A 22,598-nucleotide genomic window follows, 5' to 3' on the forward strand; every position below is an offset into this window, starting at 1 on the left:
CTTCAAGAAATACTAAAGAGAATTCTGCAGGAAGAAAGAAAAAACAAGACAGACAGAGTTGGAGGAGAGTTTAAGAGCAACTAAAAAGACAAAAACAGAAAAAGAAAATCAAGTAGAATATGACAAACACAAATCCAAAGAAAATATGGCTAATATAAGTAATTCCTTGAAAGTAATAACACTGAATGACAATGGATTAAAGTCAACTGTCAAGAGACTCAGACAGGAAGATTGCATAAGGAAATATGCCCCATCTATATGCTATCTACAAGAAACACATCTTAAACCCAGGGATTCAAAGAGGTTGAAAGTGAATGGCTGGAAAACAATCTTACAAGCAAGCAATAACCAAAAAAAGGCAGGAATAGCTGTATTAATATCAGACAAAATAGACCTTAAATGCGAAACAATTGGGAGAGACAAAGATGGACACTACCTATTAGTGAAAGGGTAATCTTCCAAGAAGAAAGAACAATCATAAACATTTATACTCCTAACAAAGGTGCCTCCAAAAAGTGAGGCAAACACTGGAAAAACTAAATGAAGGAATATATACCTCTACAGTTGTAGCACCTCTGCTATAACTTTAATACAGCACTAAACTTTGGACAGAACATCTCAGAAAAGAAACAAATAAAGAAAAAATGACTTTAAACACTATATTAGAGGAGCTGGACCTAATAGACATATACAGAACATTACACCCAAATACAGCACGATATACCTTCTTCTCAAGTGCACATGGATCATTCTCCAAGATACACCACATGCTACACGAAAGAAAAACACTCAATGAATTCAGAAAGATTGAAATAATACAAAACAATTTCTCTGACTACAGTGTAATGAAGCTGGAAATCTGCAAGGGCCAGAGGCCCAGATTTGGCATGAAGATTTGGAAGTTAAACAACACACTCTTAGAGAAAGAGTGGGTCAAGGAGGAAATCTCAAAAAAAATTAAAAATTACCTTGAAACTAATGAAAATGATAACACAACATATCCAAACTTAGGGAAGCAGCAAAAGCAGTAATGACAGGGAAATTTATAGCCATAAATTCATATATCAAAAAAGAAGAAAGAGCTAAAATTGATGAACTAACTGAACACTTGGAGGAATTAGTAAAACAACAACAACAAACTAAAGGAAGAAGAAAGAAAGAAATAACAAATATCAGAGCAGAATTAAATGAAATAAAAAATAAGAAAGCACTCGAAAAAATAAACAAAACAAAGAGCTGCTCCTTTGAGAAGTTCAATAAAATTAACAAACCCTTAGGTAGACTAACAGAGAAAGAAAGAGAGACAATGCAAATATGCAAAATAAGAAATGAGAAAGGAGATATCACTACTTATCCCACAGAAATAAAGACTATCATAAGAGGATAATTTGAAAAACTATATTCCAACAAAAACGACAATTTAGAGGAAATGGACTAATTCCTAGAAACACATAAGCTGCATACAATGACCAAAGAAGAAATGGACGATCTCAACGAATGAATGACAAGTAAAGAGAATCAGTCATTAAAAAACCTCCCAACGAAGAAGAGGTCTGGGCCGGACGGCTTCACAAGTGAATTCCAGCAAATATTTCGGAAAGAACTAACACCAATCTTGTTTAAACTCTTCTAAAAAATCATAACAGAAGAAACACTGCCTAACTCATTCTATGATGCGAACATTACTCTAGTACCAAAGCCAAACAAAGACCCCACAAGAAAGGAAAATTATAGACAAATCTCTCTAATGAACTTAGATGTGAAAATCCTCAACAAAATACTTGGTAATCATATTCAACAACACATTAAACAAATTATACACCATGGCCATGTGGGATTCATTCCTGGTATGCAAGGATGGTTCAACATAAGAAAATCAATTAATATACCATACAAAGAGACTGAAGGGAAAAAATCCCATGATCATATATATAGAAGCAGAAAAAATACAGCGCTCATTCTTGATAAAAACACTGCAAAAGATTGGAATAGAAGGAAACTTTCTGAACAAGATAAAGAGTATATTTGAAAAACCCACAGCTAACATCATTTCCAACAGTGAAATCCTAAAATCTTTCCCTCTAAGATCAAGAACAAGAAAAGGATGCCCATATCACACCTCCTATTTAACATAGTCTTAGAAAAATACTCGCTCAAGCACTGACGCAAGAACCAGACATAAAAGGCATCCAAATTGGAAAGGAAGAAGTCAAAATTTCACTATTTGCAGATGATATGATTCTATACATGGAACACCCTGAGAAGTCTACAACAAAGCTTCTAGAACTTATAAATGAGTTCAGGGAAGGCGCAGGTTACAAGATCAGTGTGCAAAAATCAAGAGCATTTCTGTACACCAATAATGAGCAATCTGAGGAGGAAATCAAGAATCAAATATCATTCACAATAGTAAATTAAAAAATCAAGTACCTAGGAATAAATTTAACTAAAGATGTAAAAGATTTATACACAGAGAAATATACATGGTTCAAGGAAATCAAAGAAGACCTAAATAAATGGAAGAATATTCCCTGTTCATTAATAAGAAAATTAAATATTATTAAGCTGTCTATCCTACCAAAACTGATGTACAGTTTCAACACAATCTCAATAAAAATCAACACATCATTCTTTAAAGAACTAGAGAAACTAACCATGAAATTTATTTTAAAAGAAAAAGGCCCCGAATAGTCAAAGACATATTGGGAAAAAAAATGAAATTGAAGGAGTCACACTACCTGACTTCAAAACATACTACAAAGCTACAGTACTGAAAACGGCATGGTATTGGCGCAAGGATAGACACACTGACCAATGGAACAGAATTGAGACTTCTGATATAGATCCTCATATATACAGCCATATGGTATTTGACAAGGCCACCAAACTCTCTCAACTGGGAGAGAATGGCCTCTTCAACAAATGGTGCCTGGAGAATTGGATATCCACATGTAAAAAAATGAAAGAAGATTACCAACCTACACCTTGGATCAAAGACCTAAATATAAGAGCCAAGACCATAAAGACCTTGGAAAGCAATGTAGGAAAGCATTTAGATCACCTAGTAATAGGAAATGGCTTCATGAACTTCACACCAAAAGCATGAGCAGCAAAAGAACAAATAGATAAATGTGACTTTCTCAAAATTAAAGCGTTCTGCACCTCAAAGGAGTTTATCAAGAAAGTGAAAAGGGAACCTACACAATGGCAGAAAGTATTTGGTAACCATGTATCTGATAGGACACTTATATCTTGCATATATATGGAACTCTTATATCTCGAAAATAAAAAGACAAACAGCCCTTTTAAAAAATGGGCATGAGATTTGAACAGACACTTTTCCAAAGAAGACACACAAATGGCTAAAAAACACATGAATAAAGGCTCAAAATCACTAGCTATTAGGGAAATGCAAATCAAAACAACAATGAGATACCATCTTACTCCCATAAGACTGGCAGCTATCAAAAAATCAGAAGACTACAATTGTTGGAGAGGATGTGGAGGAATGGAAAAACTCATCCATTGCTGATGGGAATGCAGAAGGATCCAGCCATTGTGGAGGACAGTTTGGCAGTTTCTAAAAAAACTATTTATAGATTTGCCGTATGACCCAGCAATTCCACTGCTGGGTATATACCCAGTAGAACTGAAAACAATGACACAAACTGATATATGCACACCAATGTTCATAACAGCTCTATTCACTATTGCCAAAAGTTGGAATCAACCCAAATGCCCATCAACAAATGAATGGATAAATGAAATTTGATATATACAATGGAATACTACTCAGCTATAAGAACAAATACAGTACAAACACATGTGATAACATGGATGAATCTTGAGAACCTTATGTTGAGTGAAGCAACCCAGGCATTGAAGGACAAATACTACATGACCTCTCTGATATGAAATAAGTAAACCAAGCTGTCTCAGAGAGCTAGAGCCTGGATGATAACCTTAAAGGTAGTTGGCGGTTAGTGGAAGGTTGCGAGGTGACACCTACATTGGTGAAATGCATGATAAGCTGGAGGTAAGTATTTGTACAGGGAAGGGATAAAATGGGTGCATAGGGATACCTTTGGGTGGGGCTTTGTGGGCTTGAGGGGGGCTAGGGATGGGAGGATGGGTCAGATGGGCCAAGAAATTAGGGGGAGGATGGGGGGAATATTTCAACATAGGAGATTGTCAGGTGTGGTTGAAACTATAATGTAGAGAAAGCTCTTTAGAAAATATAATACAGAAGGTTATCTGTTTAAGATGCTTAAGAGGGGGCATCTGAGAGAGGGCTAGCTTCTAGGGAGTGAGTGCTCATTTTGTCATAGTGGGTTATATCATTAGGTGAAGACCCATACAATGAGAGTGAAGGTAAACCCACATCCTTGGGAGGACTGTGGTTCTCAAACAGAGGGAACTGTATCTCTCGAGAGAATTGGGACTCCCAATGGGTTAGGGGAGTGGATATGTCAAGCCCTTAACATTGTTGCAAGTATCTCTGAATATGGTCCTTCAAGTAATGAAAATTGATTGTCATGGTGGGCCTTGAGCGGAGGGAGAAAGAGGTGTGGAATATATGGAATCAGTGTAACTGTGGGGCAATGGAAGTGTTCCACAAGATCATGCAATGATGGATATGGGACATGTTAAATTACACCAAAAATGTATAAAAGTCTACAGGATAAAATGTAAACCTTAATGTAAATCCAAATGGAACCATGTTTGAAAGCTATTGTTTCAATATCTGTACATCAGCTGCAGCAAATATAATATGAACATGTAAAAAGATCATTTCTGGGGAAGGGACAAAGGGTTTCATGTTGGATATGTGGGAGTACCATAGATTGTATATGTGAATTACTGTGAACTAAAACTTATGTGAAGACAAACTTCATCATTAGAAAAAAAAAGAAAGGATGTAGACACTGAGGAAGAAATAGAAGAAAGTGCCTTGCCACAGTACATACAGGGAACACCTATAGCAGTAATGAAAGGTAAAATGTCAAAAACAAGATTTATCATTTTTTCATTTTTTGATATGCCAATTTATTTTTCCTTTATGTAATTTTTCTAAATTAGTATGTATTCTATTTCTAACCTTTACACCCATCACTATATTCCATTTTACTATTAATGGAACCTAGCAATATATTGCGCTTCCTTTTTTGAAGAAGTTTGGGACTACAGAGAGGTTCAACTATGGTCGGGGAGGAGCACTTGTGTGGGGTGTCATTGGTGGGGGTCACATGGTTGGGAGGGAGTTCTACAGGGCATGTATACAGGGTACATAGAAAGGTTTGGATATTTTCATAGTGGTTTCAGTTGGAAATGACAGATGAGAGAGTTCTGAGTTCCAGGCCACGGGAGCTCTATCACATTCCCCAATGGAACAGCAACAATCCCCCAAGTGCAATGGCAAAGACCAACAAAGATGGATGGTCCAATAGTGAGCCCTTGATACTAATGGCTCTGATTATGAGCCTGTGTACCTGAAATATGAACTAGGCCTACAGCTGTGGGGTGCCTAAGAGTTCCCTCGTGAGAGCCTCCATATTGCTCATATGTGGCCACTCTCTAAGCCAAACTCAGCATGTAGATGTACTGCCTTCCCCCAGGATGGGACATGACTCCCGAAGATGGGCCTCCATGGTGCCGAGGGATTACTGCCAAGCACCAGCTGATCATATAACTTGAAAAAGAGCTTGAATAAAGGGGTCAACTCGGACCAGCAGAATATCTCAGCCTACATGTAATATCAGATGATAAAAACTGCTTTTTGACTTTGGATAAATGGGGAAATGGAAAGGACAAGTGAGTTTATATGGCTATGAGTCTCCTAAAAGAGTCGGGAGGTCATCAGAGGGGTCGCGCTTAAGCACACCTCAGCAGGGTACCAGAGACAGCCAAGGAAGATGGAAACCCAGTTGCTGGTTCTCCTGAGGGCTGCAGAGACCTACAGGTTCTATGGTCATGGCAGATGGCTCTAGAGTTCAGGGCTGTGTCATTTGGCCCTACTTTGGAGTTTGTGTTCCTGAGTGTGATGGAGATGGACTCAGACATGACCTTTCTACACATGCTTCTTCTGTTACTTTTACCGGACCTGTGGGAGACCTGAATCTCCGGGCTGTCCATGTGACGGCTAGGCCCTGGGCCTCAGCAGACTAGTGACTCCTACCCTCTGGTTTGTTGGACTTACCCTGGCCAGCTGACAGGGATGTGAAGAAGATCAACCACCACACCAGGGAGCCAAGGGTGTCTCCAACTGCAAGCAGGAGAATTGCATCCATCATCCATGTGGAATCTAAGCCCCTTCTTGATGTAGAGGGGGACTGGACATAACCATTCCAGGGCCCACAGGATGGAGGAACAGAGTATGGATTAGAGTAGACTTACTGGTGTTCTGCTGGGGAACTATTGTGATTAGTAAGGGAAGAAATTATAGTAGTGATGTGGACAGGGTGGCCCCAGTGGCTGCTGATTGTAGGGAGATGGAAGAAGAGCTATGATGTGGGGGTATTTTCAGGATTTGGAGCTGTCCTGGGTGGTGCTGCAGCGATGGAAGCTGGACGTTGTGTGTCCAGTTGTAGCCCACTGGCTGGACTGGGGGAGAGTGTGTACTACAATGTGGACCACGGTCCATGTGGTGCAGAAGTGCTCCAGAATGTATTTGCCAGGTGCAGTGGATGTACAACAATAATGGAAGAGGTTGTTGATGTGACAGGGGTGGGGTGAGGGGGTGGGGGGATATGGGGACCGCATATTTTTTTTGAATGTAACATTAAAGGAAAATAAAGTAGAAAAAAATAAATAAATAAAAAATAAAATAAAATGAATAAATTTTAAAAAAAGAAAAAGAAAAACCTCCCAAAGATAAAAAGCCCAGGACCAGATGGCTTCATAGGTGAATTCTAACAAACCTTCAAAAATGAACTAATACTGATCTTACTCAAGTTCTTCCAAAATACTGAACATGAAATAATGCTTCCAAACTCATTCTATAAAGCCAATGCCACCCTACTACCAAAACCAGATAAAGATGCTACAAAGAAAGAAAATTACAGACCAATTCCTCTAATGAATATAGATGCAAAAATCCTCAACAAAATACTTGGGAACCGAATCCAAAAGCACATTAAAAGAATTAAACACCATGATCAAGTGGGTTTTATCCCAGGTATGCAGGGGTGGTTCAACACAAGAAAATCAATTAGTGTAATAAATCACATTGATAAATCGACGAAGAAAAATCACATGATTCTCTCAAAAGATGCAGAAAAGACATCTGACAAAACACAGTACCCTTTCTTGATTAAAAAACACTCCAAAAGATAGGACAGCAGGAAGCTTTCTCAATATAATAAAGTGCATATATGAAAAACCTACAGGTGACATTGTACTCAATGGTGAAAGACCAAAAGCTTTCCTGCTGAGATCAGGAAAACACAAGGATGCCCACGGTCACCATTATTATTCAGTATTGTGCTAGAAGTTCTAACTAGAGCATTTAAGCTACACAAAGAAATAAAAGGCACCCAAATAGGAAAAGTAGAAGTAAAACTTTCACTATTGGCTGATGACATGATCCTATTTTTAGAAAATCCTGAAAAGTACACAACAAAGCTACTAGAATAGACAAGTTTAGCAAAATGGTGGGATACAAGGTTAATATGAAAAACTCAATAGCGTTTCTATACACTGCTGATGTGCAATCTGAGGAGGAATACAGAAAAAAAATCCATTTATAATAGTGTGTAAAACAATCAAATGTTCAGGAATAAACTTAACCAAGGACATAGAGGACCTGTACTCAGAAAACTACAAAACATTGCTAAAAGAAACCAAAGAGGACTTAAATAAATGGAAAGACATTCCATGTTCATGAATTGGAATACTAAGTATTGTTAAGATGTCAATTCTACCCAAACTGATTTACAGAATGAAAGCAATCCCAGTAAAAAATCCCAACAGCTTTTTTTGCAGAAATCAAAAGCTAATAATCAAATTTATTTGGAAGGTAAAGGGCCCCATGTAGCTAAAACATATTTTACAAAGAACAATGAAGTTAGAGGACTCTCACTTCTTGATTTTAAAGAATATTACCTAGCTACGGTGGTAAAAAAAAAAAAAAATCATGGTACTGGCATAAGGACAGACATGACCAATGAAACTGAATCAAGAACTCAGACATTGACCCTCACCATCTACAATCAAGTGATTTTTGAGAAGGCTGTTAAGCCCACCCAGCTGGGTCAGAACAGTCTATTCAATAAACGGTGTTTGGAGAACTGGATAGTCATATCCAAAATAAAGAAAGAAGACCATTTTCTAACACATTATACAAAAATTAAATTAAAATGGATCAAGGACTTAAATATAAAATCAGCAACCATAAAACTCCTAGAAGAAAAGGTAGGAAAACATCTTTAAGATCTTGTGGTAGGTGGTAGTTTCTCAAACCTTACACCTAAAGCACAAGTGACAAAAGAAAAAATAAATAGGACTTCCTCAAAATTCAACACTTTAGCACCTCAAAGGACTTTGTCAAAAAGGTAAAAAAGCAGTCCAGTCACTGGAGGAAATATTTGGCAATTCATATACCTGATAAGGGTCTAATATCCATGATATATAAGATCACACAACTCAACAATAAAAAGACAAAGTATCCCATCAAAAAACGGGCAAAAGACTTGAAAAGACAACTGTCCAAAGAAGAAATACAAGTGGTGAAGAAACACATGAAAAAATGTTTAACATCACTAGCAATTAGGGAAATGCAAATCAAAACTACAATAAGGGAAACGGACTTGGCCCAGTGGATAGGGTGTCGGTCTACCACATGGGAGGTCCGCAGTTCAAACCCTGGGCCTCCTTGACCCGTGTGGAGCTGGCCCATGCTCAGTGCTGATGCGCACAAGGAGTGCCGTGCCACACAGGGGTGTCCCCCGCATAGGGGAGACCCACGCACAAGGAGTGCGCCCCGTAAGGAGAGCCGCCCAGCGTGAAACAAAGTGCAGTCTGCCCAGGAATGGCGCCACGCACACAGAGAGCTGACGCAGCAAGATGACGCAACAAAAAGAAACACAGATTCCCTTGCCACTGACAACAACAAAAGCAGACAAAAACAAGAACACGCAGCAAATGGACACAGAACAGACAACTGGGGTGGGGGGGGAAGGGGAGAGAAATAAATAAAAATAAATCTTTTAAAAAAACTACAATGAGATATCATTTCACACCTATTAGACTGGGCACTATTAAAAAGTTAGCAAACTGTAAATGTTGAAGAGGATGTGGAGAGATAAGAACACTTATTCAATCTTGCTGGGAATGTAGAATGTTACCGCCATTGTGGAGGACTGTTTGGCAATACCTAAGGAAGTTGAATGTAGACTTACCAGCAATACCATTGGTATATACCTAGAAGAACTGAGAGCAGTGACACAAATAGACATCTGTGCACTGATGTTCAATGGCAACATTATTCACAAAAGCCAAAAGCTGGAAACAACCCAGGTATCCATTAACTGATGAATGGATAAACAAATTGTGTATACACATGATGGAGTATTATGCAGCAGTAGAAAGAAATGAAGTCGTGAAATGTATGACAACATGGATGAATCTGGAAGACATTATGTTGAGTGAAGCAAGCCAGACACAAAAGGAAAAATACTGTATGAGTGCCCTATTATGAAATAAGCATATTATGTGAAATATGAATATGGGTAGAACTGCATATATATGACCACTTTTCTTTGAAGTTAAAGAAATGTAAGTTAATACTAGAAAATGTTAGTATCAGACAAAAAAAAAGACATTATGCTAAGAGAAGGAGACCAGATACAGAGTACTACATTTTGTATGATTCCATTTATATGAAATGTAAATATAAATCAATTTATAAAGATGAAATGAGATTATTGGTTATGAGACCTGAGGAAGGAATGCTAAGGGGTGTGGAGTCTTTCCTTTTGCAGTAATGAAATTGTTCTAACATTTTTGAGATGATGAATGTACAACATTGTGATTATTCTAAAAGTCATAGATTATACACTTTGGATCGAACAGCCAGAAAGACCAGCTAAGTACAGTGGGGGAAGCATACAGGGATTTTCTTGTTTGTCTTTTTTATTATTATTGAAATAATGAAAATGCTCTAATATTGATGAAGTGATAAACGCATAACTCTGTGATTATACCAAATACCACTGACTGTATACTTCGGATGAATTGTATGCTTTATTAATATGTGTCAATAAAATTGATTTGTTTAAAAAAACATTTTAAATAGAAAAAAAATTTAATTAAATTACCAAATTCAATATCTTTTATTACTCCAAGACACTTTACACAGTCACTCTCATTGAGATGGTTACTTTTATTTCTTCAATTTTTATTATTCAAAACAGAATTATACAATAAATCTAACAGCTTCTGACTGATATAAAATGAAAATATCTGCCTGATCAGAACTGATTTTCTTCCAACGTAAGTAAGAAAACATTATTTTATAATATAGCAAGAAAGGAATTCTGTAAAATACTAAGACTCAAATCATTTTTCTTCAGAGCAGAAAGAATGTTTCTTGAGGAATATCATTATCCTGCTGTATAAAAGGCACTGGTGTTATGAAGAGTATCACTTTAGCAATTATGAAGTACCATTTAAATATTTGTATACACACTTCCACCTTCCTTTTCTCCGTCAATTATTGTTTCCTCAATGAGCTAAAGGCCACTTTCTAAGTGCATCACACCTAACTGAACCCGGCACATCACTTGGGGAAAGGCACCAGAATAAAGTGACTAGCAAGTCAGAAATCTCACTCTTCATCAAGGAGCAACTAGGTTTTGCTCTATGAACAGGGACAGCCTCGAGGACACACAAACACACACAAGGTTTTTTTGACGTTAAAACAATACTCATTCATTGTATTGAAAATGTGCATGAAAAAGGATAAGATATAAATTTTTAAATGTTCATAAACAAAACAAGAAAACAACTACTGTTAATATTATGATGTATTTGAAGCATTTGTGTATATTTTCATTATAAATTGGGGAGCATATTATATACCCTGTCTTGCATTTTGCCAGTTTTTTCCCCTCAACTTTTACCAATTTGACAACTGAGAAATAATCTCATGGATTTAATTTACATGTCTTTTATTGTTAGTGTGGTTGTTATTTCTTTTAAATACCATGTTATTTTGTATATCTTCTTTTATGGCTACATTCACATTCATAGTTTTTCTGAAACAAAAGCTCTCTACATATTAAGGACATTACATGTTTTTTCATCAGTTTATTCTCTGACTTTTATTTTTGAGAGGATTAGCATTTTCTTTAATTAGATATATTTTGTACTTTTACAAAAGAAGCATACTCATTTTATTCAAATGCAAAATTGAAAAAGAACAGACATGGCAACTTTACCAAGACCGCATTCTCCAGAAAATAATGCCCTTATGGAAAAAGATAAGAACAAGAAACTAAGGATTACCTGTTAAGTGATCTAAGTAGTATTGATAGAGCTTGCACTGAATAGGAGTCATTCTCACTGCTAACACATATTCATGTTTTGGAGGCAAAAACTTTGTTAATGCTGTATAATCTTTTCTCTGTAATAACAAGATAGAGAATGAAAAGTGGTTTACTTACATATATAACAGGAATTAAATGCACTAAGAATTCTCATTGCTCCATAACTAAAAGACATACATAAATAGGTAACAAACATATAAGAAAATGTTTTTCAATGGATTTACACTAACTAATCACCAAATTACCCACATGATTGTAGTTAATATATTTCATGAGACTGCACAATATGGTGCATTTGTAAAAAGATATTGCAACAACTGAGGCAAGTTTTAAATTGAAGTAGTCATCTTACCAAGTGAGCAATTTAGATATTCAAAATGGTCTCTAAACAGAGAAATCAGAAAGAAAAAAAAGGTTGGGGAGGGGTACAGTAGTTCTAGGGAAGTGACTTGCTTTAATCATATAGTAAAACCTATGAATCAAAGTTTGATTCAGTCTGGGTTAACCTAGTGTAAGAAAATGTGTCAAAATGCCAACAGATAACTCAAAACACTACAGGGGGAACGTTTGCCAAACTGAAAAAACAAGCCATGTACAGGCGCTCTTCTATAGCTACAGTAAAAAGAGAGCACACTAATGTGCTAAATACAAATGACTACTTAAACCAGAAAAACACTGCTTGGACTTTAGCAGGAATACAGAAACAGAGTACTTGTTAGTAACTGTGGCCAACTTACCCAAACAGTATTTTAACTTACATAAGTGGAAGTATATCCAGTCAAAAGGACAGCCTACCTCATTTGCTGCAACATCTTTGTGACTATCATTTCTAGTGGCTGAAGACAAAGTGCAGTTTTTGAGATCTATTAATTGGTGACTTCAATCTCTATGTATCTACTCATTAACAAAGGCTGACTAAAGACGCATACTTAAACAATAATATCAGCCTGTTTAGATTACTGTATATATTACTTAAAAGTAATAAAACAGTTTCTTCAGGATTACTTTTAAAATGGCTCCTCTCAATTCATACTGGCCTTTCCTACAACCATGTCAAATAAGTGAGGTTTAGAGTACTATCTTAAGGCTAAAGAAAATAGAAAAATTAACATTAAAAGGTAAAGTTTTACATTTAGCAAATGAAGTAATCAATTATGTTATAAACTCTCAGTAGAACTTTTATTTTTAAGATCAGTACTGCATACATTTTTAAGACAATGCATGGAGATTTAATTGTAAAACTATATACCCAGAAGAAAGGAAACACAAAATACTTCAAGTTTAAACTCAGAAAACATTTCTGGATTGCAATATATGTAGGTAAAAATATTTTACAACTATCAAAAATATTTGTACCTGAACACATCCAGCTAACATCTCATAGAGAATGTGAGCACGTTTTTTCATCACTCTGACATCTACCATGGTAGAATCTGCACACTGACCATTTTGGATTGGATTTATAAATCTATTCCTGAACTCCTTAATGGATCCAAGCAAATTTTCCTTAATAAAATTAACCATGCAATGATCTAAGAAAGAAGACATTAACTCATTAACAACAGTGATTAAAACGGTTCACAATAATTCTCTGATGAAATGCTCATTCCAAATATGCATTCCAAGGAAGCAGTAGAGTTGCAATACAAAGAAAGAATACCAAATTGAATATAGAATAAACATTGCCTGTAAGCCTGATTTAGAATTGGATTACCTAAACCAAATGAAAAATTGAAATAAAAATCACCCTTATAAATACTAGACACAAATGTGTAAAAAAACACAAAACAAAACACCTAAGGGTGCTTTATTCTAACTCACTATTCTTTATAATAGCTATAAAGTATAAAGTGCTCTACAGCTCTAACCATGAGTTATGGTAAGGGTATCTTGTGAAGAAAACAGATACTGAACGAAAATAATAAAATTAGGCAATAAATACTATAAATAATTAATAACAAATAATAAAATTCATATTAATGGATTCAGTAACAGAAATCCTTAATAGAGATACCAATTGCCCTATACAATATGGAACTACAGTGGGAAATATTTCTTTAAATGGGGATAAAGAGGGAAAATGGAACAGAATACATAAAAATAAAAGACAAAATATAGACTAAAGTGAAATAATAACTAGAATTACAAATAACAAAATAGAAAAGTTAAGATACTATAAATACACTAAAAGAAGGCAACAAACATGGAAATAACAAAAAGTTATTAAAAGAGAGTGGATGTAGCTCAGTGGTTGAGCACCTGCTCCCATGTATGAGGTTCTGGGTTCAATCACCAGTACCTCCTAAAATCAAAAACACAAACAAAAGACAAACCAAAAGCTACTGAAATTAGAAAAAGAAAAAAAAAAGGAAGATGTGTCATAGCAGGAAATTTCAATTTATTTGCTGAATGGTTTTGTGGGATCCCTCTTCAGTGTCACCAAACACATACAAAAATGAGGGAAACTCAGTCACTTAAATGCATTCACATGATCTGGCCTCAGCCCCTAAAAACTCTATTATGTCTTGAATTCAGCACAGCTCTCCTTCTCCTATCTCCACTTTCTGGAAACCATCTTGTTTGGTGTTTCTTTTTTATTTTCTCAGTATGTCCCCAAATCTTGATACATTTCCTTACAGTCTCTCCTGAGTAGCAACATGAAATGTATTTGCACTTTTTAAAGCACTCATTAAAAACTTCTGATAAACTTTTAAAATATTTCGAAGTCTATTATATTTTAAAATTCAAAATGGCACACCTCTTGACTGTGATTTACCATTCATATTTATAAAGCATCCCACTTGAAAAGTACGGTATTCTTTCACAGTTGACTAAAATGAACCTATCTAGATCATGGTCAGAGATTATATTAAACAGAATAAAGGGGAATAGCAATGTAGCAAAAATAAATGAGGCAATGCCAATGTCCTAAAGCACAATTGCAGATTAAAAACTCACACTCGATTAGGTTATTTTGAAGTGGTGTTCCTGTTAAAATAATCCTCCTCCTTGATCGTATAGAATTCATAGCTTTTGAAACAGCAGATGCTTCATTTTTTAGTATATGGCCTTCATCACAAACAACAAAGTCAGGGCCTATTAAAATATGTAAAATGAAAACCCCACTTAATAAGAAATAATACTGAAAATATGATCCACTTAAGAAAGTTAATCCTTTTACAATGCTGGTCTAATGGGAATATAAAACAACATCATTATAAGAATAATCCTATTTTATCTGCCATTATATTTATTTACTATGCACTATTTTAATTATATCCCAACAAAAGATTATTAAAGTAGTAATATAAAGGGTACTTAAGGTCCTCTGAGTGTACTAAAATAGGCAGGAATAAAAATAATCACACAAGAAAAAGATTTCCCTAACAGATCAGGAATATTTGAAAAAACAAATGTCTTCTATAAACGAAAAACAGTATCTAAAGACATATGTGTGTAGTAGTATACCGAGTTAAAACTATTGTCATGGACTAAAAGCAGTTTATATTTACATGAAAAGAGAAATCAAAAGTGTCATTATAAGACATATATATATTACAATAGGCCACACAGTATTTTCTGCCTAACTATTCCAAATAATCAGCACTTACTATGGAAGCAAAATATAAATAAAAAAGACAGTTAGATTGGTTACATGGATGTATGGGGGGAAGAACAGGGATGTTACACAGATGTATGGAGGGAAGGGGCAGGAAAAACACTTTTCATGCTATGAAGTATCTCAAGGCTGAAAAGCAACTATTTTAAAAGAAATACATAGACTTATTTTGTTAAAATAACATGTTATTTACTAAAGTGCCCCACATGCACAATTTGCTTGCTGGTTAACATACACACACATATTACTTAAATATTTATTTCAACAATAGTAGCTGTCAAACTATCCCCATCTATATTAAGTATCAGAGAAAATTCATCTTCTACACAATTTCAAAAGAATCTGCTGCAGTTTGATTGATGAAATAATTACAATTGCTACTCAATATTCAGATGGGGCTATACAAGTAATAATAAATATGTTTAAATTACAATATACTTTCTAAAATCTGTATCTAGCTTTGTGTTAAAAGATCATATCCTTGCCCACATGGCGAGCCAAGGCCCATGTGGGTACCTGCATGGCAAGTCAAGTGTCCATGTGGTGAGCCAAGAACCCACGCAAGTGCCCGTGAGGCGAGCCGAGTGCCCGCATGAGTGCCTGCATGGAAAGCTGAGTGCCCACGTGAGTGCCTGCATGGTGAGCCAGTGCCCGCAGGGTGAGCCAAGTGTTCGCGTGAGTGCCCGCATGGCAAGCCGAGTGTCCACGTGGCAAGTCAAGTAACTGCGTGAGTGCCTGCGTGGTGAGCCAGTGCCCGCGCAAGTGAGTCATGCAGCAAGATGGTGACGCAACAAAAGAGAGACGAAGGGGAGAGTCAAGGTGAAGCGCAGCAGAGACCAGGAACTGAGGTGGCGCAATTGACAGGGAACCTCTCTCCACATGAGAGGCCTCCAGGATCGAATCCCGGTGAATCCTAGAGGAGAAAAATGAGAAGACAAAAAGAGAAACAGATACAGAAGATCACACAGCAAAAGGACACAGACAGCAAAAAAACACACAAAAAACCAGCAGGGGAGGGGAGGGGGAGGGGAAGAGGAAAAGAAAGACCATATCTTGCTTATTTTGAATCTGAAAAAGTTTTTTATAGAGAATAATTGCCTTTTATACAAGTGATTTAAATAATTGGCACCATCTAGTAATATTCAATGGTCGTGAGCATGTGGAGAAATAGATACTTTTATATACTCTTTGTGGAAGTCTACACTGGTATCAAAGTTTTTGAAAGTTAATTTTGCAGTATCAATCAAAATGTAAAATGCATATATCCTTTGAAGCATTATTTACATTTCTGGGAATTTATCCTAAAGATATTTGCCTGGTGCCAAAGATATAGAAAAGAATGTTTTCTGCAGCACTATGTTATGGTAGAAAACTGGAAACAACCAAAAAGGTTGTCAAAGGGGGGCTGGTAAAACTATGAAACAAAGCACAATTAAAACCATGAAAGATGTGCCAAATATATTATATAATATGATCCCATTTGTGTTAAAATAACTACCACAAAATAAGGTCATTTGATATATGCATATATATATATATATGCAGTAAAAGATTAACCTGGCCCAAACCAAGTTTGACCTTTGCACATATCACGTAATAGTTTAATATGGAACAAACATCCTGGAAGATTGTTTGTACTACCACAGTATTCATCTTATCTAGGAGATTTTCCTTACAACTATGCTAATTTAGTTTTAAAGCCCCCCTCCAATTCACTGCAGTCATCCATGCACTGACTCACCTGGTCTCTCTGTCCCAACCAGTGTTCAAACTTCTTGTGGTAGTAGCTAAGTTCCAGTAGTGTACCCAGATCATAGTTCTAATGAACAGTGACCAGCCCCTACCAGCCAAACACTGCTGGCCTGCCACTACCATGCCTGTCATCATCACTGAAGCAGAAAGCAAGGTAATGAGCAGTTTTCTATCCTATGATAACATTGTCACTGACGCAGTGCTCAGCCTTGACAAGGCACACTGTGCTTTCAACAACTAAGGTGGCTTTTGCCTTCACAGTGTGTCAGAGAGGATAGTGCAGTACACTGCATGCAGTCATTTCTTGGATAACTCTAAGGAGAGGTGGGGGTACACTTCCAAGTAGACAAATAACTACTCCATGGCTTTGACAGGAGCTGCTATTTACCACAAATATTATCACTACCTATACTCCCATAACCTGCTAGCCAGCCTGAAGACCAAACAGCCAACTGTGAAAACATTTTTATGATTTCCTGGTGTCCACTGTGAACCAACATCTAAGAACTTTGAATATCCTACCTGATAAAAATATCTTTGTTTACTTGGGCATTATTGGGGGACCTTAGGCCACATGGTACCAGTTGGACCTCTGGAGAAGCTGAAAACTAAGGTGAGCCACCTGGACTATCAAAAATGCCTACGTGAATGAGCCCCCAATGAAAACTCTGGATACGAAGGCTTGGGTGAGCTTCCCTGGTTGGCAACAAGCTGTGCATATTGTAACACACACTTCCTCGGTTAAGTCTGTGCTGTCTGTACAAACCCACTTTGAAAGGACAACTGGAACCTTGCGCCTGGAAATCTCCTGAACAGTGCACTATGTGACTTTTTCTGTCACTAATCTGAATCTGTATTTACACCTTCGCTATAATAAAAAGATGTTTTTAACAGTATTATATTTTAAAATACATAGATTCTTCTTTAGTAGGTTATATTACTACCTATTGGTAGAAAAAAAAGTTAAAAAGTCATGATCTTAACTATATTAGGGAGAAAAGTTGATTAAGTTTTCAGACTCTCCAAAAGAGCCTTTCCCAAATTTCTGACCTACTAAAATTATAAGAGATAATAAAACAATTACTGTTATATAAAGCCACTAAATTTTGGAGTAATTGTATACAGCAAGAGATAACCATAGCAGCCGAGTTAGAAGATGGATAGTACTATCTAACAACTCAGTTCTGAACACTAATAAGTTCTAAACACTACTCTCAATCCTAATACATGTTTCCAATTTTATAGGCTTCTAACCTAATAGCCTATATCTTGCCTGTTTATGACTTCATCTCATTCTTAGAGTCTGAAATCCTAAACTGCTTTGTCTGGCTCTGGCATTTTGTTTCCATTCTGAACTTCAATTCACGCTGTTCTTCTACATTACACCAGAACACAAACTTTTACATACTTAGGTATACAATCCTTTACTACTACTGGCAGTTTGTCCCATATCAGAAAAGACAACATTGGATAAGGAGAAAAAAAAACACTTTCTAGAAAAATAAGAGTTATATCTAATAAATTCTAATAAATTTAAAGCTACTTATAGCTCTATCTGCTTGATATTTTAAAATTAAGGGGAAGAAAAATTATATAGAAAATTAATTACTACTATAAAATCTTAAAGCTTCCTATAGCTTTAACATTTTTCTCCTAGGATGTATTATACACAATGAGTATAACAGTTAGATAATAGTTAGATTCCTGTTGCAGTGCAGATGGTTTTCTAGATATGGCAGATTAGCTATTTCTAATTCTCTAAAATATGCTGGGAAAGGAAAGATAGGTCTTTAGTTTCCCAACAGACCTCCAATAAAACCTAATAGAGAGACCAACGCCCTATTGTTCACCAGCAGAATTCAAGCTTAATCTCTAATAAGGGTGATTTAGGTACTGATTTAAAAATAAGCAAAACAAACAAAAAATAAAACCCATTAAACAACTTCTTCAACCTGATTAAAGGAATATACAAAAAAGCCCACAGCTTATGAAGAAATAACTGAGTATTGTACCCCTATAAAAAGGAACAAAACAAGGATGTCCATTCACATAACTTCTCTTCAGTAATGTACTTAGTATAAAACAGTATACTTAGTTAGTGTAAAAAGCTAAGGCAATTTTACAAGAAAAAGAAAAAACAAAGGGCTCCACACTGGAAGAAAGCAGAACTATCTCTTCACAGATGAGATGATCTTAAATATAGAAAACCCTAAGGAATCCATTAAAAAATATTAGAACTAATAAATGACTCCAACAAGGTTGCAGGAAACAAGATCAAAATACCAAAAAAAGATTGTATTTCTATACACTAAAAAACTGAAAATGAAATTAGGAAATCAATTCCATTTACAATAACATCAAAAAGAATAAAATAGGGAAGTGGATGTGGCTCAGGAGACTGAGCTCCTGCTACCACATGTAAGGTCTGTGGTTTGGTTCCCAATGCCTCCTAAAGAAGACAGCAAGCTGGTGTGATTGGCAGGTGCAGAAAGCTAACACAAGATGATATAACAAGAGACACAAGAAGAGAAACACAATGAGAGTCATAACAAAGCAGGGAATAGAAGTTCCGGGTTCCTCCTAAAGAGAATGAGCAAGACAGTGAGCAGATGTGATAGGCAGGCACAAGAATATGATGCAACAAGAGACACAAGAAGAAAAAACAATGAGAGACTCAACAAAGCAGGGAACACAGTTGGCTCAAGTGACTAGGTACCTCCCTCCCACACTGGATGTCCTGGGTTCAGTTCCCAGTGCCTTCTAAAAAGACACAGAAGGGAAGCGGACATGGCTCAACCGACAGAGCATCCGCTACCACATGGGAGGTCCATGGTTCAAACCAGGGCCTCCATGACCTGTGTGGAGCTGGCCCATGCACAGTGCTGATGAGCGCAAGGAGTGTCGTGCCACGCAGGGGTGTCCCCCACGTAGGGGAGACCCACGCACAAGGAGCATGCCCTGTAAGGAGAGCTGCCCAGCACAAAAGCAAGTTCAGCTTGCCCAGGAGTGGCACCGCATGCACGGAGAGCCAATGCAGCAAGATGATGCAACAAAAAAGACATACAGATTCCTGCCGCTAACAAGAATAGGAGCGGACACAGAAGAACACACAGCGAATGGACACAGAGAACAGACAACTGGAGCAGAGAGGAGACAGGGAGAGAAATAAATAAAAATAAACCTTTAACAAATAAAATAAAATAAAAAGACACAGCACACAGCAAAAGTGCAAACAATGAGGGGGTGGGGAGAAATAAACAAATTTTAAAACAAAAAAGAATAAAATACTTAAGAATAAATTCAATAAAAGTAGTACAAAACTTATACTGACAGCTATAAAAACTGTTGAAAGAAATTAAAGACCTAAATAAATGGAAAGAGATCCCATGTTCATAGATCAGAAGACTTAATACTGTTAAAATGGCAACACTCCCCAAATTGATCCACAAATTCAATGCGATCTCTTTCAAAATTCTTTGCAGAAATTGAATAGTAGTTGATCCTAAAATTCATATAGAAATGCAAGGGACTCAGAACAGCCAAAAGATTGTTAAATAGAAACATGAACTTGAAGGACTCACACTTCCTGATTTCAAAATGTACTATAAAGATGCAGTAATAAAAACAATGTGGTAATAGAATAAGCATAGATATACAGATCAAGGTAACAGAACTGGGAGTCCAGAAATAACCTTATATTTACAGTCTATTAATTTTAATAAGGGTACCAGGACCATTAAACAAATGGTGCCAGGGCGGTGGACTTGGCCCAGTGGTTAAGGCATCCGTCTACCACATGGGAGGTCCACGGTTCAAACCCCGGGCCTCCCTGACCTGTGTAGAGCTGGCACATGCACAGTGCTGATGTGCACAAGGAGTGCCGTGCCACACAGGGGTGTCCCCACATAGGGGAGCCCCACACACAAAGGATTGTACCCCATAAGGAGAGCTGCCCAGCGTGAAAGAAAGTACAGCATGCCCAGGAATGGTGCCACACACACGGAGAGCTGACACAACAAGATGACACAACAAAAAGAGACACAGATTCCCATGCCGCTGACAACAGAAGCAGACAAAGAAGACGCAGCAAAATAGACACAGAGAACAGACAACTTGGATGGGCGGGGGGGGGGAGAGAAATAAATAAATTTTTTTAAAAAAGGTGCTGATTGTATGCCTTGGATGAATTATATGGTAGATGGATATATCTCAATAAAACTGCTAAAAAAAAATGGTGACAGGTCAACTTGAAATCCACACGCAAAACAGTGACGTTGGACCCCTACACATCACACCATATACTAAAATTAACTCAAAATGAATCAAAGACCTAAACATAAGAACAAAAGCTATAGTACTTTTAGAAAGAAACATAGGTATAAGTATTTATAACATTGGATCAGGCAACAGATTCTTAGATGCAAAATAAACAGAAGCAACCAAAGAAAAATAGGTAAATAAGACTTAAATAAAATTTTAAAATGACATGAATAAACCCATAAAATGGGAGAAAATATTTGCAAATTATTTATGTTAAGCTTCTAGTATCCAGAATATATACAGAACTCTTATAATTCAATAGCAAAAAAAGATAAATAACCCTATTTTTAAAATGGACAAATGGTATGAATAGACATTTCTCCATAGAAGATAAACAAATGGTCAATAAGCATCTGAAAAGATGCTCAACAACATTAGTTATTAGGAAAATGCAAGTCAAAACCACAATAAGATATCATTTCACACCCACTAGGGATGGCTATAATCAAAAAAACATTTAACTTCTTTTTTTCCCCCATGGTGTCTCAGAGGCAACTGGCTGCTTCTGAATGAAGCTGAGTATCTCCTCCCAGCTACTAGCTGTGAGAAGCTCACTGAAGTAGATGATGAACACAAACTTCATACCTTTCTTGAGATGCATATTGGTCACAGAAGTTGCCACTGATGCTCTGCATCAAGAATGGAAGGCTTATGTTGTATGAATCAGTGGTGGAAACAACAAACAAGTCTTCCCCAAGAAGGAGGGTGTCCTGACCAATGATCATGTCTGCCTGCTATTGAATAAGGAGGTATTCCTGTTATAGATCATGAGAAACTGGAGAAAGAGAATTCAAAGCTGTGTGGGGTTGCACTGTGAATGCCAATCTGAGAGTTCTCAACTCGCTTATTTTAAGAAAAGGAAAGAAGAATATTCCTGGACCGACAAAATACTACTGTGCCTCATTGCCTGGGGCTGAAAAGGCTAGTAGAATCCACAAACTTTTCAATTTCTCTAAAGAAGATGACGCCTGGCAGTATACTGTGAGGAAATCCCTGAACAAAGAAGGTAAGAAACACAAGACAAAAGTGCCAAGATTTAGCAACTTATTGCTCCACATGTCCTGCAACACATCAGTGTATTGTTCTAAAGAAACAATGTACTAAGAAAAATGAGGGGTCGCACTTATGCACATCTCAGCAGGATCTCAGAGACAGTCAAAGTAGATATAACCCCAGGTACTCATGTTCCGGAGGGCTACAGAGACATAAGGTTTCTATGGAAATAGCAGTTGGCTCTGGAGTTCAGGGCATTGTCAGTGGGCCCTACTCTGGAATTTGTGCTCCTGAGGGTGATGGAGTTGGACTCAAATGTGACCTTTCTACACATGCCTCTTCTTTCACTTTTACTGAATCTGTGGTTGGCA

General features: G+C 36.8%; 1 protein-coding gene and 1 pseudogene across 8 annotated transcripts in view; one reads left to right on the forward strand and one right to left on the reverse strand.

Moving 5' to 3' along the window:
* The window catches only part of ATRX (ATRX chromatin remodeler), a 362,990-nt gene that overhangs the window by 144,707 nt on the left and 195,685 nt on the right, over window positions 1–22,598 (reverse strand). For all 8 annotated transcript variants that reach the window (XM_058292114.2, XM_058292110.2, XM_058292112.2 and 5 more), the window contains 3 exons: window positions 14,502–14,639; window positions 12,900–13,075; window positions 11,503–11,620 (listed from right to left, as the gene is read on the reverse strand). In XM_058292114.2, coding sequence (XP_058148097.1) covers window positions 11,503–11,620; window positions 12,900–13,075; window positions 14,502–14,639 — 432 coding nt within the window. The remainder of the gene's footprint in view (window positions 1–11,502; window positions 11,621–12,899; window positions 13,076–14,501; window positions 14,640–22,598) is intronic.
* Window positions 15,652–22,322, forward strand: LOC139438123 (small ribosomal subunit protein eS6-like; annotated as a pseudogene).

Source organism: Dasypus novemcinctus, chromosome X (assembly GCF_030445035.2).
Source record: "Dasypus novemcinctus isolate mDasNov1 chromosome X, mDasNov1.1.hap2, whole genome shotgun sequence".
NCBI lineage: Eukaryota > Metazoa > Chordata > Mammalia > Cingulata > Dasypodidae > Dasypus > Dasypus novemcinctus.